Source organism: Lemur catta, chromosome Y (assembly GCF_020740605.2).
Source record: "Lemur catta isolate mLemCat1 chromosome Y, mLemCat1.pri, whole genome shotgun sequence".
In the NCBI taxonomy this organism is placed as follows: domain Eukaryota; kingdom Metazoa; phylum Chordata; class Mammalia; order Primates; family Lemuridae; genus Lemur; species Lemur catta.
The window spans coordinates 6,350,622-6,373,019 of record NC_059156.1 but is presented as its reverse complement, the minus strand read 5'-3'; the positions used below and the strand labels follow the sequence as shown (position 1 = coordinate 6,373,019).

At 35.7% G+C, this 22,398-nt stretch overlaps 1 protein-coding gene across 1 annotated transcript in view; it reads left to right on the top strand.

Moving 5' to 3' along the window:
• The first annotated feature begins 9,705 nt into the window (after window positions 1-9,705).
• The window catches only part of MBTPS2 (membrane bound transcription factor peptidase, site 2), a 72,509-nt gene continuing 59,816 nt past the window's right edge, over window positions 9,706-22,398 (top strand). The window contains exons 1-3 of the mRNA XM_045538961.1: window positions 9,706-9,780; window positions 15,866-16,014; window positions 16,579-16,795. Coding sequence (XP_045394917.1) covers window positions 9,706-9,780; window positions 15,866-16,014; window positions 16,579-16,795 — 441 coding nt within the window. The remainder of the gene's footprint in view (window positions 9,781-15,865; window positions 16,015-16,578; window positions 16,796-22,398) is intronic.

The window sequence follows — 22,398 nt, the reverse complement described above, 5'->3', positions numbered from 1 at the left end:
AAGATGCATGGTATAATTTCTATTTTTAAAAAAATTTTAAGACATGCTTTGTGTCCTAGGGTAGGGTCAATGTTAGAGAATGTCCCATGAGCTGATGAGAATGTATATTCAGTGGATTTTGGGTAGAATGTCCTGTAACTGTCAGCCAGGCCCATTTGTTCTTTTGTTCTGTTAAAGTCCGATACTTGTTTGTTTATTTTCTGTTTGGAGGATCTGTCCTGTGTTGTCAGCAGGGTGTTGAAATCTCTGACTATTATGGTGTTGCTGTTTATCATTTGGTTTAGTTCAAGTAGGGTTTGCTTTATGAATCTGGGTGCACTTAAATTGGGTCTATACATATTAAGTATAGTTATGTCTTCTTGTTGAACTATACTCTTCACCATTATATAGTGATCATCGTTGTCTCTCATTACTTTTGTTGATTTAAAAACTAAATTACCTGAAAGTAAAACCACCATGCCAGCCTTCTTTTGGCTTTGATTTGCTTGAAATATTGATTTCTATCCCTTTATTTTCAGTCTAGATGCATCTTTGCTAGTTAGGTGAGTTTTCTGGAGACAGCAGATACTTGGATTGTATTTTTTTATCCATTGGGCTCCTATGTCTCTTGAGTGGAGAGTTCAAGCCATTCAGATTTATTGAGAGAACTGACAGGTGAGGTAGATTTGTGTTCATCCTGTTGGGTAGAACTTCTTTGCTCCTTTTTCTCCCTTGGGCCATTGTGGTATCTGGCCTTTGATCTTTAGCTCTTGAGTAGTTTTAGATTCATGAGTGTTTCTTGTGTTGGTCCATGTGCAACTCTGTTTTGAGTATATCTTGGAGAGTTGGTATTGTCTTGATGAATTCCCTCAGTCTTTGTTTATCTGAGAATGTCTTAATTTCTCCTTCATATACAAAATGTAGCATTTCTGGGTACAAGATTCTAGGCTGGGCATTATTCTGTTTTAGAAGAGTGAGGTTGGGGCCCCAGTCTCTTCTTGCTTGTAAATTTTCAGTTGAGAAATCTGGCATGATTCATATGGGGTTTCTTTTGTAGGTTGCTTGTTTCTTTCGCCTTATGGCTCAAAGAAGCACCTCATTAGTGGATATTTTGGTCAGTCTGATGACTGCAGGATGGAATGCCTTCCTATTTGCAATGAATCTCCCAGGGGTCCTTTGGACTTCTTGTACATGTATATTCAGATTTTTAGCAAGGTCTGGGAAGTTTTCCTCAATTATATCTTCAAATAGCTTATCCAACCCTTGTGTATTTTCTTCTTCAGCCTCAGGAATGCCCATAAGTCTCACATTAGACTTCTTCACATAATCCCACATTTCTTGCAGACTCTAGTCTTTTTTCTTATTTCTTTGCTCTAACTCTGTGACTGACTTATTTAATTGGAAGGTGGTATCTTCGATCTTGAGATTCTTTTTTCTGTTTGATCTACACTGCTCTTGAGGTTTTCCACTCTGTTTTGTAGTTTTCTGAATAAATTCTTCATTTCCAGGAGTTTGGTTTGATCTTTCTTTAATATTTCAATTTCTTTAGTGAATTTTTCTTCCAAGTGCTGGATTTTTTTTTTCTTTGTTTTGGTTATCAATTTTTTCTTGCATATCATTCGGTTTTCTGATGATATCGTGTTTGAGATTCTTCTTCTGTCATTTTGGTGTTCTGAGCTTGGCTAATGTCCCTTGCTAGAAAGCTGGGTGTTTCTTTTTGGTGGTGTGCTTTCCCTTTGATTCTTCTTACTTCTGGAGTTCTTTTGCTGATTCCTTCCCATCTGGATCAGCTGCTGCTGCTTGCCTTTAGATTTTTGTTTGGATGATGACACACCCTGTTTAGTCTCCGAGGCATTAGTTGGTGTTTATGGGTGAGATTTGATGAGTCAGTAGATGTAGTAAATGCGTGTGCAGAATTACCTCGCTGTCAGTAGGTGGTACTTGCTGGGAAGGGCAGGCTACAGTGTTGTTTTGGGTCCTGTAACCTGCTCTCATTCCTCTGGAGAGACACTCTTGTGCCTCATCTGGTGGGTAGGGCCCTGAGACTTTCAGGTGTGTCCTTATTGTGCACCTCAGTGAGGGCAAGTCACAGAGTGAGTCTGGGCAGAGCTAGGTTGGGTGAGCCATTCCTCAAGCTCCACAAATGCTGTTAGCTGGGGTCAAAAATGTGTTCTTTGCCTCTGGGCAAAGCTGCTAGGGAGGAGCTGGAATGGCCTCTCTCAGCAGGAAAGTCTGTGTGGGGGCATTGGGGCTGTCTGAGACATACAGTCTAGAGTAGGTCTTGCTCCTTTCCACCCTCCCTTATCCCACAGTTTCTCTGGGGCCTCTGTCAGGAGGCAGAACCTCAACCCAGTGGATCCACTCTAGCTGTCATGCAGGCCAGGAGATTCGTTTCCCAGGATCACACACTGGGATGGGTTCATGGCCCTCCTGTGAGAGGAAAGTTGCCCCTCAGGCATGCTGATCTGCCCCTGAAGGCACATTCACTCAGTAGGGTCATTCACAAATAACCCTTCTATGACCCATGGCAATGCAATTGAGGCCTGAGTGTATGGGATTTGGTCTGCAGACCTGTCTCCTGGGCCCTGGAGATCAGTCCTTGCCTCTTCCAGGGAGAGGAGTGTTGGTCTCAGGTCACCCACGGAGTGTCCAGGCTGGATCAGTGTCTCTTCACCTCAGGATTTTCCCCATTCTCCTGGAGTCACCAGGCAAGCAGCACCTGGGAGGGTGGGTGGATAGCAAGCTCGCAATCTGAGTACCCCTCAGTCTGCTGTAGGTCCCCAAAAGGAGGGATCACATTCCTTGCAGATGCTTCTGGGTAGTGGCTAAGTTGTCTTTCTCGGCAGTGGCCAGTAGGAAAAGAGGGAAGGGAGAATGAAGCAATATGGCACCTGCTGATTGGCTCGGGTCTGTGGACTGGGAGGTGCCCCGACAGAGATGGTAGCCTGGTGCCCTGTCTGCAAGAGGCTCATGGCTCACTGGTGGTGGCAGTCTGTGGGCCAGTGTGGGCATGTCTCTCGACTCAGGAGCCCATCCACAGTCCAAAATGCAAGAGAGGGGAAATGAGCTGCTCCATCTACCATTGTTGCTGATCTCCAGGCCTCTTGGGGGCCTTTCTCCTTCCAGTTCTCCTTTGCAGCCTCTTCGTGTGGAGTCTCCTATAGTTTCAGGCACTCTTCCTTCTGACCCTCGTCTGATCTATGTTCCTCTGTCTGACTATTTCTCTGACTTTCCTCTAAAATCTGTCTTTCTTGCAGAGACACTCTGGCTGGTGGTTTTTCCCATCTGCCATCTTGATTGGAACTCTGCCTATTTGTTATGTGAGCATTTCCCTAGCTGCACAGAAGCTGTTTAATTTAATCAAATCCAATTAATTTATTTTTCTTGTTGCTGTGATTGTCACTGGAATCTTCTTTATAAATTCTTTGCTTAGGTTGACATCTGGAAGAGTTTTTTCGAAAATTGTCTTCTAGTGTTCTTATAGTTTCATGCCTTACATTTAAGTCTCTTATCCATCTTGAATTATTTTTGTGAATGGTGAGAGACATGGATCCTCTTTTATTCTTCTACATACTGCTATCCAATTTTCCCACCAGCTTTTATTGAATAGGGATTCGTTCTCCCAATGTATATTTTTGTTTGCTTTGTCAAAAATTACATAGCAATCTGAGGATGGTTTTATGTCTGGGTTCTCAACCCTGTTCCAATGGTCTATATCTTTGTTAGTGTGACAGTATGATGCTGTTTTGGTTGCTATAGCCTTGTAGTATGCTTCAAGTCTGGTAGATTGATGCCTCTCAATTTATTATTTTTGCTTAAGATTGCTTTGGATATACAAGGTCTTCTCTGGTTCCATTTGAAGAATAGAATTATTTTTCTACATCTGTGAAAAATGATGTTGATATTTTGATAGGGATTCCATTGATTCTGTAAATCACTTTAGGCAGTATAGATATTTTAACAATATTGATTCTGCCAATTCATGAGTATCATAGGGTTTTCCATCTGTTTATATCCTCTGCAATTTCTTTTCTCAGTATTTTGTAATTCTCCCTATACAGGTCTCCCACCGTCTTAAATATTTTTCTAAATACTTAATTTCCTTTGATACTGTTGTAAAAGGTGTTATGTCTTTGATTTGATACTCAGCTTCACTGTTATTTGGTATCTTCTTAGACCACAGTGGAATAAAATTAGAAAGCAATTACACCAGAAACATTCAACTCTATAAAAAATCATGGAAATTAATCAATCTATGGCTGAATGAGAATACTGAGTCAAGGAGGAGATCCAGATGGCAATTAAAAGATTTTTTGAACTAAATATAACAGGGACAAAAGTAATTAAAATCTATGGTATATAGCAAAAACATTCCTGAGAGGAAAACTAATAGCATTAAATGTCCATATCCAAAAGAGAGAAAGATCACAAATCAACAAACTAATGAACCATCTCCAGGAACTGGATAAGGAAGAGCAAACCAAGTAAAATAAAATAAATAACTAAGATCAGAGCAGAATTAAATGAAATGAAGAAGAAAAGAACTAGACAGAAGATTAATAAAACAAAAAGTTGGTTCTTTGAAAAAATAAAATTCACAGTCTTATTAGCGATTGACCAGAAGTAGAAAGGAAATAACTATAATAAATTCACTTAGCAATGAAAATGAGAGGTCACAACAGATAGCACAAAAATACAAAATATCATCTTTGAATGCTACAAAAAATCTCTGTGCTCAAAACTTGAAAAAGTGGAGGAAATGAACAAATTCTTAGAAACATACAACCTCCCTAGGCTCAATTGGGAAGAAGTAGAATTCCTGAACAGACCAATATCAAGCACTGAAATTGAAACAGCCATAAAAATCTTTCCATAAAAATGTCCCAGAGCAGATGAGTTCATACCTGAATTTTACCAAACCTACAAAGAACTGGTACACATATTGCAGAAATTATTCCACAACATTGAGAAGGATGGAATCCTCCCCAACTCATTCAATGAAGCCAGTTTCACTTTGATACCAAATCCAGGAAAGAACACAACAAAAAAAGAAAACTACAGAGTAATATCCATTTTGAATATAGGTGCAAAAATTCTTAATAAAAACCTTAGCAAACTGAATTCAACTACATATCAAAAAGATAATTCATCACTACCAAGTGGGCTTTATCTCAGAGATGCAAGGATGATTCAAGATATGCAAATCTATAAATGTAATTTTTCATATAAATAAAAGCAAGAACAAGGACCATATGATCTTCTCAATACATGCAAAAAAGGCATTTGTAAAAATTCAGCACACTTTCATGATAAAAAGTCTTAACAAAATTGGTACAGATGGATCATACCTCAAAATTATTAAAGTCATATACAATAAACCCACAGCCAACATCATATTGAATGGTGTGAAATTGAAAGTATTCCTGTTTAGAACTGGAACCAGACAAGGTTGCCCTCTATTGCCACTTCTAGTCAACACATTGTAAGAAGTCCTTGCCAGCGCAATCAGACAAGTGTAGGAAATCAAGCGTATCCAAATGGGGAGAAAAGAGGTCAAACTTTCACTTCCTGCTGATAATATGGAATTATATCTAAAATCCCCCAAAGATTCGACAAAGGTACTCCTTGAATTGATAACTGAATTCAGCAATATTTCAGGATACAAAATGCATACAAATTATCTTTCATTCTTGTAATTTTTTTTATATTTGGCATTCTTTATATAGTCTCCGTGTCTGATCTCACCTGATTTCCTCTTCTGCAACATTCCGGCAATCAGCAGGATTAAACAAATTGCTTTGTTTTGACTTTTGTGATCATGCTGACAATTCTAAGTCCAGATCAATAACTACACTTTAACATATTTCAATTTGTTTTCCATAAATTTTGCATTATCAGTTGCACAGTAATTGATATTCACCCTGAAAGCAGTTTGGATAAGATTTCACTGATACCAACAGTAAAGACATTTTTTCTCAGGGAAGAGTAATGTGAAAAACTGCAATTAAATTATAGAGCCAGACAAAAGTCATTGCAAGTAAGCTCATGGAAAATTCTAGTGTTTGAACATACAATGTTATTTTTTCTTTTAAAATATTAAGGGGGTATAAATGCTTTTGAAATATGACTTGAGTCAGGTCTCTAAACATGCCAAAAGAGTATTCATTGTACTCATTAGGTGAATTTTTACCCCTTTCCTCCTCATTTCTCCCCTCCCCATCTTTAGTTGATTTCCTATGACTTTTACTTCCCTCCATGCAATTGTGTGCCCATCATTTAGTTCTAATTTATTAGGGAGTACATGTGGTCTTTGTTTTTCCATTCATGAGATACTTCACTTACAGCAATGGTTTCCATTTCCTCCCAAATTGTTGCAAAAGGCCTTAATTCATCTTTTTTATGGCTGAGTTATCCTTAATTGTATACTTATACCACATTTTGTTAATCCACTCATGAGCCGATGGATCCTTGGGTTGTTTCCACATTCTTGCAATTGTGACTTGTGTTACAATAAATATTTGAGTACAGGTGACTTTTTGATAAATTGACTTCTTTTCCTTTAGGTAGATATCCATTAGTGGGACTGCTGGATCAAATGGTAGGTCTGCTTTAAGTTCTTTGGGAAATCTTCATATCTCATTTTTCAAGGAGGTTGTACTAATTTCACAGTCCCACCAACAGTGTCCAGGTAGTCCCTTCTCTCTGTATCCACTCCAGCATCTATTGTTTTTGTACTTTTAAATAAAAGCCATTCCAACAGGAGTAAGATGATATCTCATTGTGGTTTTAATTTGCATTTCTCTGATGATTAGTGACATTGAGTATTTTTTCATATGTTTGTTGACCATTTTCCTATCTTCATTTGAAAAACTTCTGTTTATATCTTCTGTCCACTTCTTAATACCGTTGTTTGTTTTTTTCTTGATTTGTTCGAGTTCTTTGTAAATTATGGATATCATCCCTTTATCAGGTGTGTAGACAGTGAATATTTTCTCCCATTCTATAGGTTGTCTATTTTCTCTGTTGATTATTTCCTTAGCTGTACTGAAGCTTCTTTAATTTAATCAATCCCCCCCCTTTTTTTTTTTTTACTATAATTGCTTTTGGGGTCTTAGTTACAAATTCTTTGCCTAGACTGATATCTAGAAGAGTTTTTCCTATATTTTCTTCTAGGATTCTTATGGTTTCATATATTACTTTTAAGTCTTTTATCCATCTTGAATTAATTCTTAATAGTAGTGAGAGATAGGGATCCTGTTTCATTCTTCTGCATATGGCTATCCCATTTTTCCTACACCATTTATTAAATAAAGTTTCTTTCTCCCAGTGTTCATTGTTCTCTCCTTTATCAAAGATCAGTTGCTTGTACGTAGATGATCTTATATCTGAGATCTCTATTCTCTTCCATTGGTCTATGTCTCTGTATTAGTATCAATACCATGCTGTTTTGGTTTCTATAACCTTGTGGTATAGTTTGAAGTTTGGTAATGTGATGCCTCCAGCTTTGTTCTTTTTGCTTAGGATTGCTTTGGCAATTTATGCTATTTTCTGATTCCATATAAAGCACAGAATTATTTTTTTATTTATTTTTAGATCTGTGACATACATTGTTGGCATTTTGATGTGGATGGCATTGAATCTGTAAATCACTTTGGGTAGTATGAACATTTTAATAATGTTGATTCTACCAATCCATGAGCAGGATATGTTTCTCCATTCATTTGTCATACACAATTTATTGATCATATAATTTTATAAATTATAGTTTTAACCCAAGTATTTCCAGGAATGATTTGAAGCAATTTACAAAACACTATCCATATGTATGCAAAGGAGTGTAAAAATGCATCTTCATGTTTCTTGAAGCTGGAAAAATGGGTTGCTGAATTATCAAATCTTTGAGAAAAACATGGAAGAGTGAGGCAGACTAACAATAGTATCTGTATTATTGCCCCAGTGTTTTGCACATTTTCCTATGGGGAGGTGTTAGGAGGCACATTTGATTTTAGAATATTTGTTCTTAAGATGGCAAAAGTTCTCAATATTTGACTATTAGTTAAGTATTGCTAATGATGATTTTACAGAAATTTCCAATCAAATAGTTTTTTCAACATTAAGAGAACATAGAAAATATATTATAAATATTTTCCTTTTCTGTTAGAGATTGTCTAGTTTAGCATTTCTTAAGCTTGAGTGCAGTTAACTGTAGAACCTAAAATAATACTTATTCTTTGGTTCCATGCCCCTAGAGTTCCAACCTGAGGTATATGACATTTTTACAAGTTCCCCCAGTTGAGTATAATGTACATGCAGAGTTGAGAACTTTTGTTCTGCCCTAATCCACAGATAAATCCATTTTAACATAAAATATGTGCACATATTCAAGGCAAAGTATCTTAAACTCCAGAACAATCTAAAATTTTATAATGGCAATTGGAGAGAAACAAAATAAACTCCGTTTAAACAACACGATCTCAAAAATATTATGTTCAGAGAAATAAACCTTTTACAAAAAAAGTACTGCACAATTCCATTTATGTAACCTCTAAGAAAAGAGAAATTTGTGATAAAAGAAATAGAAATAGTGGTGGTAATGGAGAGGGTTTCACTGGATAAGAGTAGGAAGTAATTTTACTGAAGATTGAAACATTCTTATCCTTATGAAGTGTTACAATGGTGTAGAAATTTATCAAAACTCATCGAACTGTACACTTAACATATGAACAATTCACTATACATAAAGTACATATGTAGAAGTAAAAGAAGACCAACCACATGAGAGCAAACAATAGCTACTTATTTAGGGCAAGGGAGTCATCCATCATCACCTGCATTTGTAAGAGACTCAAAGGCAGGCAGAAGAGCAGGAAAGATTTACAATGGGAAAAAGCAAAGCCTTCAGGTGTGTCCTGATTGGCGGCTGTTGAAAAAGGGAAAGTTGCACTTAGTTTTGCTAATTAAAAGCAAAATACCTTATTTATTTGGTCAGAGGTGCAAATTTATATTGCTCTGGTTGGTCCTAAACTGGAAGCAGGAAAAAAATTAGAGAAATTGTGAGTTATTAAGTCCTGGCCCTTTGTGCTCAGTAATAACAGAAGTTACTGTTTCCCACGTGCGTGGCCCACGTACTGCTTGCTGGAGGTAGTGTCTGACTTCCTACAAAGTTTCTAGCAGGTTGCTGCAGACTGTCAGTTCTATTTTTACATACAATTTAGATTTTGTTTGTATGCTCAATACCTTAAATGCAATAAAAGAATGAATTAAATAAACAGCAAATATCCCTGCAGGCTTGGGGAAGCAGAGACAATTATTACTTCGGGAGACCCCAAATATTCAGTAAACTTAAAACACCTCCCACCCACCCCCACACACGACACCCCTACCCACCCCACTCCCCAACCAGCGAAAATGGAAAACAGAGATCAGGATGGGCTAAACTGAAGAAAACACTACAGTTTATCACTGCAGACCTGACAATACAGCCCAGGTGATGCCGGGATAGCTGTCCCCAAATGTCCTAATAAAATAACCTTGCACACTTTTTTTCAGTGTGCTCACAGCTCAAGTGCCGCTATCAGAACGATCCAGAGAGAAACAGCGCCACAGTGGTAAAAGAGTCCACTCCTGAAATCTTCCTCGGACGCTGAGGCTGACGGCACAGCTAGTTGCAGCACACAAGAAGCATAACACTAGGCTTCCGGTTTCCTGTGCTGCCGCGCAACCACCATGATTCCAGTGTTGCTGGTTGTGGCGGTGGTGGGCTGCTGGACTGCTGTTTACCTGATCGACTTGGTGCTGAAGGTGAGGACCTCAAACCGAAGGCCCATGCCCGTGGTGCCTGTGGTGAGCATGCAGACGACCCTGTGTCTTCTGACGCTTTTTCTTTTCTCCTGGCTTCCACAGGGGAAGGGAACATATCACATTGCTCAGTATTGCGGGCTCTGCATCTCTCAGGTCCTGCGGGCTCTGCTTCTTTCAGGTCCTGCCCGGGAGTTGCCGGTTGTGGGTTGAGAAGAACTACGGACTAGCCCCTACTAGACCTCTTAGTACTGTATCTGGGAGGTAAATAGAACTCCTGTTTAGGAAAGGCATTGTTTTGCGTAGTATTTCAGATCATGACCTTCTGGAGACCTTGGTATGGAAATGAGTCAAAATCAAGCCAAAATTTAGGTGATAATATTGGCCTCCAACTTTAAGGTGCATAGGATTATCTGGGGGTCCAGTTAACTTGCAGATTCTGATTCTGCAGGCCTGGAGTGGCGCCTAAAATGCTGCCATTCTGAAAACCTCCTAAGTTCTGCTGTTCAACCAGTGATTACACTAAGTAGTAAGTGGATAATTTCTCTATCTTTTTTTTTTTTCCTTTTTTTACAGCTTTATTGAGATATAAAGACAAGGGATTTAACTGTACACTTTTTCAGTGTTCATACATATTTAGTACATACAATTTAAAACGTATTCAGATACGTATAGGTCCATAAACCGTCACTTCATCAATATGGTTAATTCTGGCATCTCCCATTTTCCTCCTGCTTCTTAGTAATCCTTTTTCTCACCCTTATGCACTTTCCCATCCCCAGGTAAACTTTTCTCTGCTTTCTGTCGCTCTAGTTCGCATTTTCCAAGGTTTTATGTAAGTGGAATCATATGTATTCTTTTTTGGAGGAAGGAGGAGTCTGGATTCTTTTAGTCAGCATAATTATTTGAGATTCAGTAGCTCATTCCATTTTATTGCTAAGTATATTCCATTTTATAGATGTACCAGTGTATCTTTTCAGGGACAAATATGGGCCGTTTCCATTTGGGGGCTTGTACAAATAAAGTTATAATTAACATCCAGTACACATCTTTGTGTGGACATATATTTCTTCTTCTTTTGGATAAATACCTAAGAATGGAATGACTGGATATGGTAGGTATAACTTTAAAAAAAAATGCCAGTTTTCCAAACTGATTGTGCCATTTTAGAATCCTACCAGCAGTGTATTATAGATTCATTTTCTTCGTATCCTGACCAAGAGTTGGTATTGTGAGTCTCTAATTCTAGCTATTTGATTAGGTATGTAGTGGTATTTCATTGTGATTTTACTTACGCTTCCCTAATGACTAATTTGGCATAGGTATCTCATCTTTGTTGAAGTGTCTGTTAAAATATTTTGCCTGTTGTTTTAAATTGGGTTGTTTTCTTAAGAATTTATCAATCAAACTACAATGAGATACCATCTCCCTCCAGTTAAAATGGTTTTTATCCGAAAGACAGGCAGTAACGAATGAGGACAAAGATGTGGAGAAAGGGGAACCCTCGTACACTGTTGATTGAAATGTACATTAGTGCAATCATTATGGAAAACAGTATGGAGCTTCCTCAACAAAACTGAAAATAGAACTACCATGTAGCCCAGCAATCCTTCTGCTAGGTATATAGCCAAAGGATGGGAATTCAGTATATCAAAAAGACACCTTCGCTCCCATGTTTATTACAACATTATTCACAATAGCGAAGATACGGAAACAACTTTAATGTTCATCATGGGATGAGTGGATAAAGAAATTGTGGGGCACATACACAATGGAATATTATATAGGTACAAAAAGAATGAAATTCTGCCATTTGCATCAGTATGGATGGGACTGGAGAACATTATGTTAGGTGAAATAAGCGAAGCATAGAAAGACAGATGTTGTGTGTTCGCACTCATATGTGAGAGCTACATATTTAAAACAATTGATCTCATGGAAATAAAAAGTAGAGTGAGTTAGCAAAGACTGGGAAACGTGGCAGAAAGGGGAGGGATAAAATCGGGATCATTAATGAGTGCAAAAATATAATTAGATATAGTGAACAATATTTGATAGCGCAACAAAGTGACTATAGTCAATGGTAAAGATATAGTTTAACTAAAAGAGTGATTTGGAATATTCCTAACACAAAGAAATGCTAAATGCCTGAGTTGATGATTAGCCTAATTTAATTAATTCACATTATATGCCTGTATCACATGTATCTTGTAAAGATATACAACTATTATGTGCCAATAAAATTAAAAATAAACACATTTTTAAAAATAATTTTTTGTATTTACTTAACAGTTTTTGTTTTAAGAAGTTTTAAGTGTTCTTTACGTATTCTAGTTGCAAATTCTTTATCAGACATATAGTTTACAAAGATTTTCTTCCAGTCTGTGGCTTGTCCTTTTATTTTCACAAGTAGCTTTAAAAGCAAGTCTCAATTTTGATAAAGTCTAATGTATTCATTGGTTTGTAGATTGTACTTTTCTTGATGTTTTCGTCTACAAATTTAATAATTTAGGTTTAAATATTTGAGTTATGGATTGAAGTTTGGAGTTTTTTTTGGTAAATGAATATTTAATTTTAATTTGTTAAAGGCTGTGCTTGGTATACTGTATCTTCTTTGAACATTAGCAAAATATTAGTTATTTATATTTGTGTGCATTTATTTCTAGACTTTGTATTTTTGTCCATACCATGCTGTGTTAATCTAGGAATTTTTTTTTTTTTTAAGACAGAGTCTCATTCTGTTGCCTGGGCTAGAGTGCCATGGCCTCAGCCTAGCTCACAGCAACCTCCAACTCCTGGGCTCAAGCAATCCTCCTGCCTCAGCCTTCCGAGGAGCTGGGACTACAGGCATGCATGCGTCACCATGCCCGGCTAATTTTTTCTATATATTTTTAGTTATCCATATAATTTCTTTCTATTTTTAGTAGAGATGGGGGTCTCACTCTTGCTCAGGCTGGTCTCAAACTCCTGACCTCGAGTGATCCTCCCACCTCGGCCTCCCAGAGTGCTAGGATTACAGGTGTGAGCCACCGCGCCTGGCCAGAATTTTTTAATTACTCTTGAAATCAGGTAATTCTTCCACCTTTCTTTTTCAAAGTTTTTTTTAAATATTTAACATTTTCTTGTATTTCTGTATGAGTCTTAAAGTCAGTGTATTAATTTCTACAAAATGTTCACTGGCATTTTTATTTAGATTACATATACTCTATTATAGCAATTTGGGAAAAATTGACGTTTTTACAGCATTGACTCTCTTGAGCTATGAATTGGCTATATTTCTACATTCACTGAAGTCTTCCTTAATTTTTTAGCAATGTTTCTAGTTTTTGGTTTATACTTTGGTCATTTATTTTTAGTCTTTTTATCAGATTTATTCCTTATATTTTATAATTATAATGCTAGTATGTGGAACTTTAAAAATTTAAATTTCCTATTACCATTCACTGGCATAACTAATGTCTAGTATCACTGATTTTGTATGCTGACTTTATATTCTGCAACATTCTAAATTTGCTTATTTGTTCTAATAGCTTTTTGTCCATTATATCAGATTTTCTTCACAGACAACTATGTTATCTGCCAATGAATGATATTCTACTTTTTCCTTTATAATCTTTATACATTTTACTTGTTTAATTTAATTTTTCATAATTTTTAATTTTTATAGGTACATAATAGTTGTACATTTGTATTGATACATATGATATTTTGATACAGGCATAAAATGTGTGATGATGAAATCAGTGTAATAGGGTTATCCATCTCTTCAAACATTCATCATTTCTGGTGTTAGGAGCATTTCATTTCTACTCATAGTATTTTTAAATATTTCCTTTCTTATCTAATTTCAATGCCTAGAATAAGAGTAAACGTGTTCCTGATTTTCAGGACAACATTCGTTCTTTCACTATAATGAAGTTAGGCTGTGGATTTTTAACTGATGCCCTCTATCAATATAAGGAAGTCTTTATCCCCTTCTTTTCCTAGATTGCTTAGAGTGTTTGTTTAGAATGTATGCTTGATTTTGGCAAATGCTTATTTTGTATTGAGGTGACCATGTGACTTTCCTTTTTAGTTAATGTGATATATAGATTGCTTTTTTTAATGTTAAAAAAATGAAGACTTGCATTCCTGAATTAAATACATTTGGTAATAATATATTATCCTTTTAATATATCATTAGACCCAATTTGCCAAAAGTTTGTTTAGAATTTTGAAGATCTGCTCATGGATATTGGTCTATATGTTTGTTTGTTTGTTTTTGTTTATTGAGAGGAGGACAATATTAGTATTAGTGTAAAGGTATACTTATTAAATAAATTGAGAAGTAACTCTTGAATCTTTAGGAAGAGTGCATACAGAACTATTTTTTTCTTAAATAATTTAGTAGAATTCACAAAGCTTAAAGAGTGGATTTTGTGTGTATGACTGGATAGTTTTTAACTAAATTTCAGTTATTTTAATAGATAAAAACCAAATGAGATGATGTTATTCTTCATCAGTGATCGTTGATTCTAATTTGTGTCTTTTATGGAATTATTCCCTTTCGTCTAGGTTGTCAAATTAATTGGCATAAAGTTGTTCATCTTAGGCCTTTACTCTTTTGATATTTATATACTCAATATTTATGTCTCCACTCTCATTTCTTATATTTGTAGTTTGTGGTTCTCTCTTTTTTTCTAAAAAGTCCAGTTAGAGGTTTATCAATTTTATTGAACTTCACTAATAATCAAATTTTTGTTTTGTTGATTATTCTCTATTTTCTGTTTTGTATTGTGTTGGCATGGAGTTCATTTTTATTATTTCCTCTGGTTACTTTGGATTCAGTGTGCTCTTTTTTCTCTAATGTCTTAACAATTCCTGAAAACATTGCCTTCAGACCTTTATTTTTAATGACTGTTTAGTGTTATATTTATCCTCTACCACACTATGTATGCTTTAACAGCATCTAAAACTGATAATACCGTATACTTTCATTTTTATTCAATGCACACTATTTTCTTGCTCCCTTTTTGAGTTATTCTGTGCTCCATGGATGTCATAGTAAGAAAGATATCTATGCCCTAATCCACAACATAATTAGGTTACACACCTTGAGATGTGAAGATTAGTCTTTATTATCAGGGTATCACTCTAGTCTTAGGAGTCCTTAAAAGGACTATGGTCAGAGACATATGATGAAATAAGAAGGGTGAAAGAGACATGCAATATTACTGACTTTGAAGAAAGAAGTCCATGAGCCAAGGAATGTTAGTGGCCTGTAGAAACTGGAAAGGGTGAGTAAATAGAGTCTTGCCTAAGTCTTCAGAATGGAACAGCCCTTCCAGTACCTTGATTTTAGACCATTGAGACCTGTGTCAGACACCTGACCAACAAAACTGTAATATACAAATTTGTTTAGGTTTCAGCTGTTAATTGTGTGATAATTTATTTTGGTAGGTATGAAAAAGTGGTATAATGGATTAATTGAAAGTTTTTTGGTTTGCAAATATTTGAGGTTTTTCAAAGATCTTTCATATTAATAATAGTTTCAAATTAATTTCATTGTGATCTAAAAACATTTCTATACTGGAATCATTTAAAATTTATTTAGACTTATTTTATGGTCCAGCACATGCTCTGTCTGGCTAAATGTTCTATGTGTGCAACAGAAGGTTTATCCTTCTATTAGTGGTAAATTCTATAATTAAGTTGATAGTGCAGTTCAAATCCAGTATATCATTGCTGATTTTTGGCCTAATTGTTCTATAAATTAAAAGGGAGGAATATTGAACTCTCTCATTCAAGATAGACTGATTTCTCTGGTGTTGGTCATTAAGAACATAGCACTCATCCAAATACCGTTTTTTGGTAAGTCAGTAACAGAGCCTTTCTGATGCCTTGTTTTGGAGTCTTTTCAAATCACAATATAATAGTTACTTATCTTCTGTGATAATAATATGCTTGGAGTAAAAACAGAACAGCTTTAAAATTGTAAATTTGGGCAGTTATTATTATCTGTAAAAAATACTTCTATTTATTTTTCCTAAACAGTACAAGTATTCATTTTCCACAGTTGAATGATGTGGAACTTTTCTTTCTCTCTTAGTCATCTGTCTATTTTAAGGATTCTTATGAAGACTGGTTGGAACACAATGGATTAAGCATCTCTCCTTTTCACATAAAATGGCAGACAGCTGTGTTCAATCGTGCCTTTTACAGTTGGAGACGAAAGAAAGCACGGATGCTTTACCAGTGGTACTCTTCATCTTCTCTTTTGGTTTAAATTATTCATTGTTATTATGAGGAAAAGAGCTTGTTATGTGTAATATTTTAATAATTTTTCACTCTATCCATTTTTAAAATATTGAATGGTAACTTTAAATTGTTAAAACAATAAAAGGAAGAAGCTATCACAATATCTTACCATATTATTAATCCCATTTGTCACAAAAGAAAACTAAAATAAAAGTCAGAGTAATAAAATAAGTAAAAAATGTACTCTAATGGTGAAATATTTGAGAACATAAATATTTGACAACAAGGTCAAAATACCAGCAAGTGAATGAGCAAGGGACACGAGAATAAACCAAACCAATTCTTTTTTTCATAATGGGGAACAATATGTAGCCTCTTCATTTATTTTAGAATTGTAATTGTTGTAATTGATAGTGCCCATGCTTCAGTCAAATGTCCATAGGTCAGATGAATAAAAGAAGCACATTATTTAGCTGTTACATTGAGGCTGTCAAATGTGGTTAATGTATTTGTTAATATTTAAGTTATGACAATTATACATTTATATTATTTTCGTTTTAACAGGTTCAATTTTGGAATGGTGTTTGGAGTAATTGCCATGTTTAGCTCTTTTTTCATCCTTGGAAAAACACTAATGCAGACTCTGGCACAAATGATGACTGACTCTCCCTCTTCCTCCTACACTTCTTCCTTGTCTTCTTCTTCATCCCCCCTTTCTTCCTCCTCTACATCGTCTTCCCCATCTTCTTCCATTCACAGGGAGCAGGTGCTGCAAGTTGTGGTAAGTGTCTTCCTTTTTAAAAAAATAATTTAAATGTAATTATAAAATGTGATGTGTGGGATAATTTCCACCCATGATGTAAAAAATGTATAGGTAATATGCATAAGAAAATAAATTGTCTTACAATATTTCAAATTATGTGCTTTAACATAAACATTAATGATATAGTAATAATTATTAAAATTTGTGGCAGAACAAATGGACTACTCTTCACACTGCTAACAATTAGGGAATATCCATTTTATTTATATTGTCTTCTTTAAATACTAAAAGATTAAAACTATAGAAGAGTTAAGACTACTTATTTGAAATCACTGTAATATATAAATAAACTACATTTTAATTCTGGGTGAAATGATTGCCTTTCCTATGATTTTATAATTTTTAGAAACTATTTATTGATGCATAACAATTAATCCAGAAATTAAAAACTTGAAAAAACAAATCTTCTGTTAGAAGTCCAGCCACAATTTAGTTGGATTCTATTTCAGGATCTTAAAGTTTTAGCCCACATCCTGCGCACGTATCTGAAGACTGGGATACACTTCCCAAGCTCACTTAATGTTTTTAGCGAGATTCAATTTATCAGAGGTTAGTGGACTGAGACCCTCATTTCTTTGCTGGTTCTTAGCTGAGAACATTCTTAGTTATTACCAGATACACTCTTCATAGTGCAATTTCTTTCATCACAATACGTAAGCTACCAAGGTAATAGAGAAAATAGCAAGATGTAAGTTATAGTCTTTATAACCTAATCACAGAAATGACATTCCATCACTTTGCCATCTTGTAATTTGTAGAAGCAAATCGCTAGCTAAATCCACTCAAAAAAAGGAAATTACACAATGATGTCAGTACTGGAAGAATGAAATCATTAAGGGCCATCTTTGAGAGATCCTGTCACAGAATCTAATCAACAATACCTTATTCTTTAAAGGTGTAAGATCTTCTTGAAATGACTTTGTGATGTGAGCAATAATGTGCTAAGTCATACTCCTTAGGTTGTAAGTTTTTGTAATAATAAATACTTTTAAGCACATGTGTTTACTTATATACGTTATGATATTATGTCAGAATGTTTTCCCACTGGCCAACTTTTACTTCCGATTTTACATTTATTTCTTTATTTTTTATTTCAGAACACTACAGGGAGGCAGACATTCTGATTACCTGTTTAGTTTTTGTGCAGTTTCAGTCAAAGTTACAAGCATGCTCACCACCAAGTCAGCATGCACTGTACTTGATTGGTATAAATTTACTTGTCCTCTCCTCTTCCCTCTAAACTAGTTTGTTTCCCTTGAGTTTTACTACCATATGTGCTCAGGGCTGTTAATCAATTAGTTCCAGTCTAATAATGAGTACATTTTCCATTTTTGCATTACATGGCTTAGAACAGTGGTCTCTAGTTCCATCTAGGTTGTTACAAAAGGTATTAGTTCACCTTTTTTATGGCTACATAGTACTCCATAGTATACATATGCTACATTTTATTAATCCACTCATGTATTGGTGGGCACTTGGGTGGATTTCATATCTTTGTGTGAATTGTACTGCAGTAAACATTCAAACATATGTGTCTTTTTGAAAAAATGATTTTTTTCCTTTCATTAAACACCCAAAAGTGGAATTGCTGGATCAAATAGTAGCTCTACTTTTAGTTCTCTGAGGTATCTCCATACTATTTTCCATAGATGTTGTGCTAGTTTACAGTCCACCAACAGTGTATAAGTGTTCTTTTCTCTCCACATCCACGCCACCATCTGTTGTTTTGGGACTTTTGTATGAAAGAAATTCTCACTAGGATTAGGTGATAGATGATAGGAAATGTTATTTGCATTTCCCTGATAATTAGAGACTTTGAGCTTTTGTTCATATGTATATTGGCCATTAGTCTATCTTCTTTTGGAAAGCTCCTGTTCATGTCTTTTGCCCACTTTTTAATGGGGTGGTTTGATTTTTCTTTCTTGGTGATTTGTTTAAGTTCTTTATAGATTCTGATTATCAGCTCATTATTGGATGTACACCATGGAAATATTTTCTCCCATTCTGTAGGTTTTTTGTTTACTCTGTTGATTGTTTCCTTGGCTTTACAGAGGCTTTTTAGTTTAATCAAATGCCGTTATTAAATTTTTAGTAATGCTATGATTGCCTTTGGGGTCTTCTTCTTACATTGTTGGCCTAGGTTGATATCTAGAACAGCTTTTCCAACATTTTCTTCTAGAATTCTTATAGTTTCATGTCTTAGGTTTAAGTCTGTTATCCGTTATGAATTAATTTTTGTGAATGGTGAGAGGTGTGGATCCTGCATGTGTCTATGCAATTTTCCCAGCAACCTTTATTAAGTAGAGTTTCTTTTCCACAGTGTAAGTTTTTGTCTGCTTTGTCAAAGATCAGATGGCAATGTGAGGACGGTTTCATATCTGGGTTTTCTGTTCCATTGGTCTGTGTCTCTCTGTTTTTCTCCCAGTACCATGTTGTTTTGGTTACTGTAGCCTTGTTGTATACCTTGATGTCTGCTGAAGTGATGCCTCCCAATTTATTCTTTTTGCTTAGGGTTGCTTTGGCTGTTTGGCGTCTTTTCTGTTTCTACAAAAAGCATAGAACTATTTTTCCTAGATCTGTGAAAAATGACTTTGGTATTTTAAGGGGTATTGCATTGAATCTGTGGATCACTTTTGGTAATAAAGACATTTTAAGAATGTTGATTGTGCCAATCCATTAGCATGATGTGTCTTTCATCTCTTTGTGTCCTCTAGAATTTCCTTCCTCTGTGTTTCATAGTTCTCCCTGTAAAGGTCTTTCAACTTTTTTTTTTTTTTATATATATATTTTTTTTATTTCAGCTCATCATGGGGGTACATAAGTTTAGGTTATATACATTTTCCATGTCCCACCCATCCCCCCGAGTCAGAGTCCCAAGCGCGTCCGTTCTCATTCTCCCGACAGTGCACCTAGCACTCATCATGTAGTCATACCTCCATCCCCTCCCCCCCCCACCTCCCCGGGTCTGCACCTTCAAGCATGACCATTCCCCAGAGGGTGTGCAACGCACTCATCATGTAGGCATACACCCATCCCCTCCCCCCACCCCCCATCCCAGTCTGATATCCAATTGGTATCCTTCCCTGATGTCTTTCAACTTTTTAGTTAAATATATTCCTAAGTATTTTATTTCTTTGCTGCTGTTGTAAAAGGTATTGGGTATTTGATTTGATTCGCGGCTTGACTATTGTTGACATATATGAATGCTACTGATTTTTGTGTATTGATTTTATAACCTGAAACTTTGCTAAATTTGTTTATCAATTCTGGGAGTCTCTTGGCATAGTCTTTGGGAGGTTCTGCATATAAGATCATATCATCACCAAAGAGCAATAATTTGACCTCTTCTTCCCCGATTTGGATTCCCTTGATTTTCTTCTCTTGTCTGATGCCTCTGTATAGGACTTCTAGCACTATGTTCAATAAAAGTGGTGATAGTGGGCAACCTTTTCAGTTGGTTCCAGTTTGAAGTGGGAATGCTTTCAATTTTTCCCCATTCAGTATGATGTTGCCTGTTGGTTTTTCATATATGGCTTTTATAATTTTCAATTAAGTCTCATCTATGCCTGTCTTAAATGTTGTTACCACAAAAGAGTGCAGAATTTTGTGGTAATTGAGAGGATCATATGGTCTTCATTTTTGCTTCTTTCTGTGGTAAATTACATTTATAGATTTGCATAGTGGAACCATCCTGACATCTCTGGTATGAAGCCTATTTGGTGTTGGTGGATGATGGTTATCATTATTATAATTATCGTTATTTTGGTGTGCAGCTGAATGCAGTTTGCTAGGAGTTTATTGAGAATTTCTACATCGATATTCATAAGGGATATTGGTCTGCAGTTTTCTTTTTTTGTTGTGTCCTTTCCTGGCTTTGGTATCAAGTTAATACCAGCTTCATAGAAAGAGCTGGGAGGATTTCTTTCCCCTCAGTAGTATGGAATAATTTCTGTGGGTTAGGTACCAGTTCTTCTTTGAAGTTCTTTTCTGAAGGTCTGGTAAAATTTGGCTGTGAAACCATTTGGTCCAGGACTTTTTTTTGTTGGAAGATTTCGTATTGCTGATTCAATTTCAATATTTGATATTAGTCTGTTCAGAAATTCTTTTTCTTTTTCTTTTTTTTTTTTATTTCAGCTGTTCATAGGGGTACAAAAGCTCAGGTTACATACATTGTCCATGTCCCGCCCATCCCCCTGAGTCAGAGCCTCAAGCGTGTCCATTCTCCAGACAGTGCACCTGGCACTCACCATGTAGTCATACCTCCATCCCCTCCCCCCACCCAGAAATTCTACTTCTTCCTGATTGAGCCTGGAGAGGTTGTGTGTTTCCAAGAATTTGTACATTTCAAGAGAATGTGCATAGAGACTTTTATGGTATTGAGAGATGATTGTTTACATTTCCATGGTACCAGTTGTGATTTCTCCTTATTCATTTCTGATTGAGTCACTAGAGTTCCTTCTTTTTTGTTTCTGGTTAATATAATGAGAGGCTTGTCAATTTTATTTATCTTCTCAGGGTAACAATTTCTCATTTCATTAATCTTGTTTATAATTTTGTTATCGATTTCATCTAATTTGCTCTGATCTTGGTTATTTGTTTTCTTCTGCTGGTTTTGGGATTGGTTTGGTTTTCCTTTTCCTGTTCCTTGAGATGATTCATTAATTTCTTGATTTGAGGTCTTTCTGTCCTTTCAATGTAGGCATTTATGGCTTAAAATTTTTCTTCCAGGTCTGCTTTGGCTGTCTCCCACAGATTTTGAGGACTTGTGTCCCTTTTATCATTTAGTTCATAGAATCTTTTGATTTCCATATTTATCTCCTCTTTGACTCAACTCTCATTTAGCAATAGCTTGTTTAGTTTCCATGACTTTGTGCAGAGATGAGTGTTTCTGTTGGAATTGATTTCTAATTTTATTTCAGTATGGTCTGAGGAGATTCATGGTATAGTTTCTACTGTTTTAAATTTGTTGAGACTTGTTTTGTGGCCTAGGATGTGATTAATCTTAGAGAATGTTCCATGAGCTTATGAGAGGAACATGCATTCAGTGGTTTGGGGGTAGAATATTCTATAAGTGTTTTTTAGGCCAATTTCTTCTAGAGTTCTGTTTCAGTCCATGGTTTCTGTGTTTATTTTCTATTTGAAGGATCTGTCTATTTGTCAGTGAGAGGTCAAAGTCTCCTACCATTACAGTGCTGCTGTTTATCATTTTGTTTAAAACTAGTAGGATTTGCTTTATGAATCTGGGCTCTCCTGTGTTAAGATGCATAAATATTGAGAATTGCTATGTCTTCTTGTTGAATTGTCCTCTTTACTATTATATGTTAACAATCTTTATCTTTCTTTACTTTTGTTAATTTCAAGTCTATTATCTGATGTGAGAACAGCTATACCAGCTTTCTTTTGGTTTCCATTTCATAGAATAATGTTTTCTGTCCTTTAACCTTGAGCCTACAAGAATACTTGTGGGTTAGATATTTTTCTTGGTGACAGCAGATACCTAGCTTGAGTGATGGATTTCTTATTCATGCTGTTGGGTAAAACTTTATTGTTTTGTTTTACCT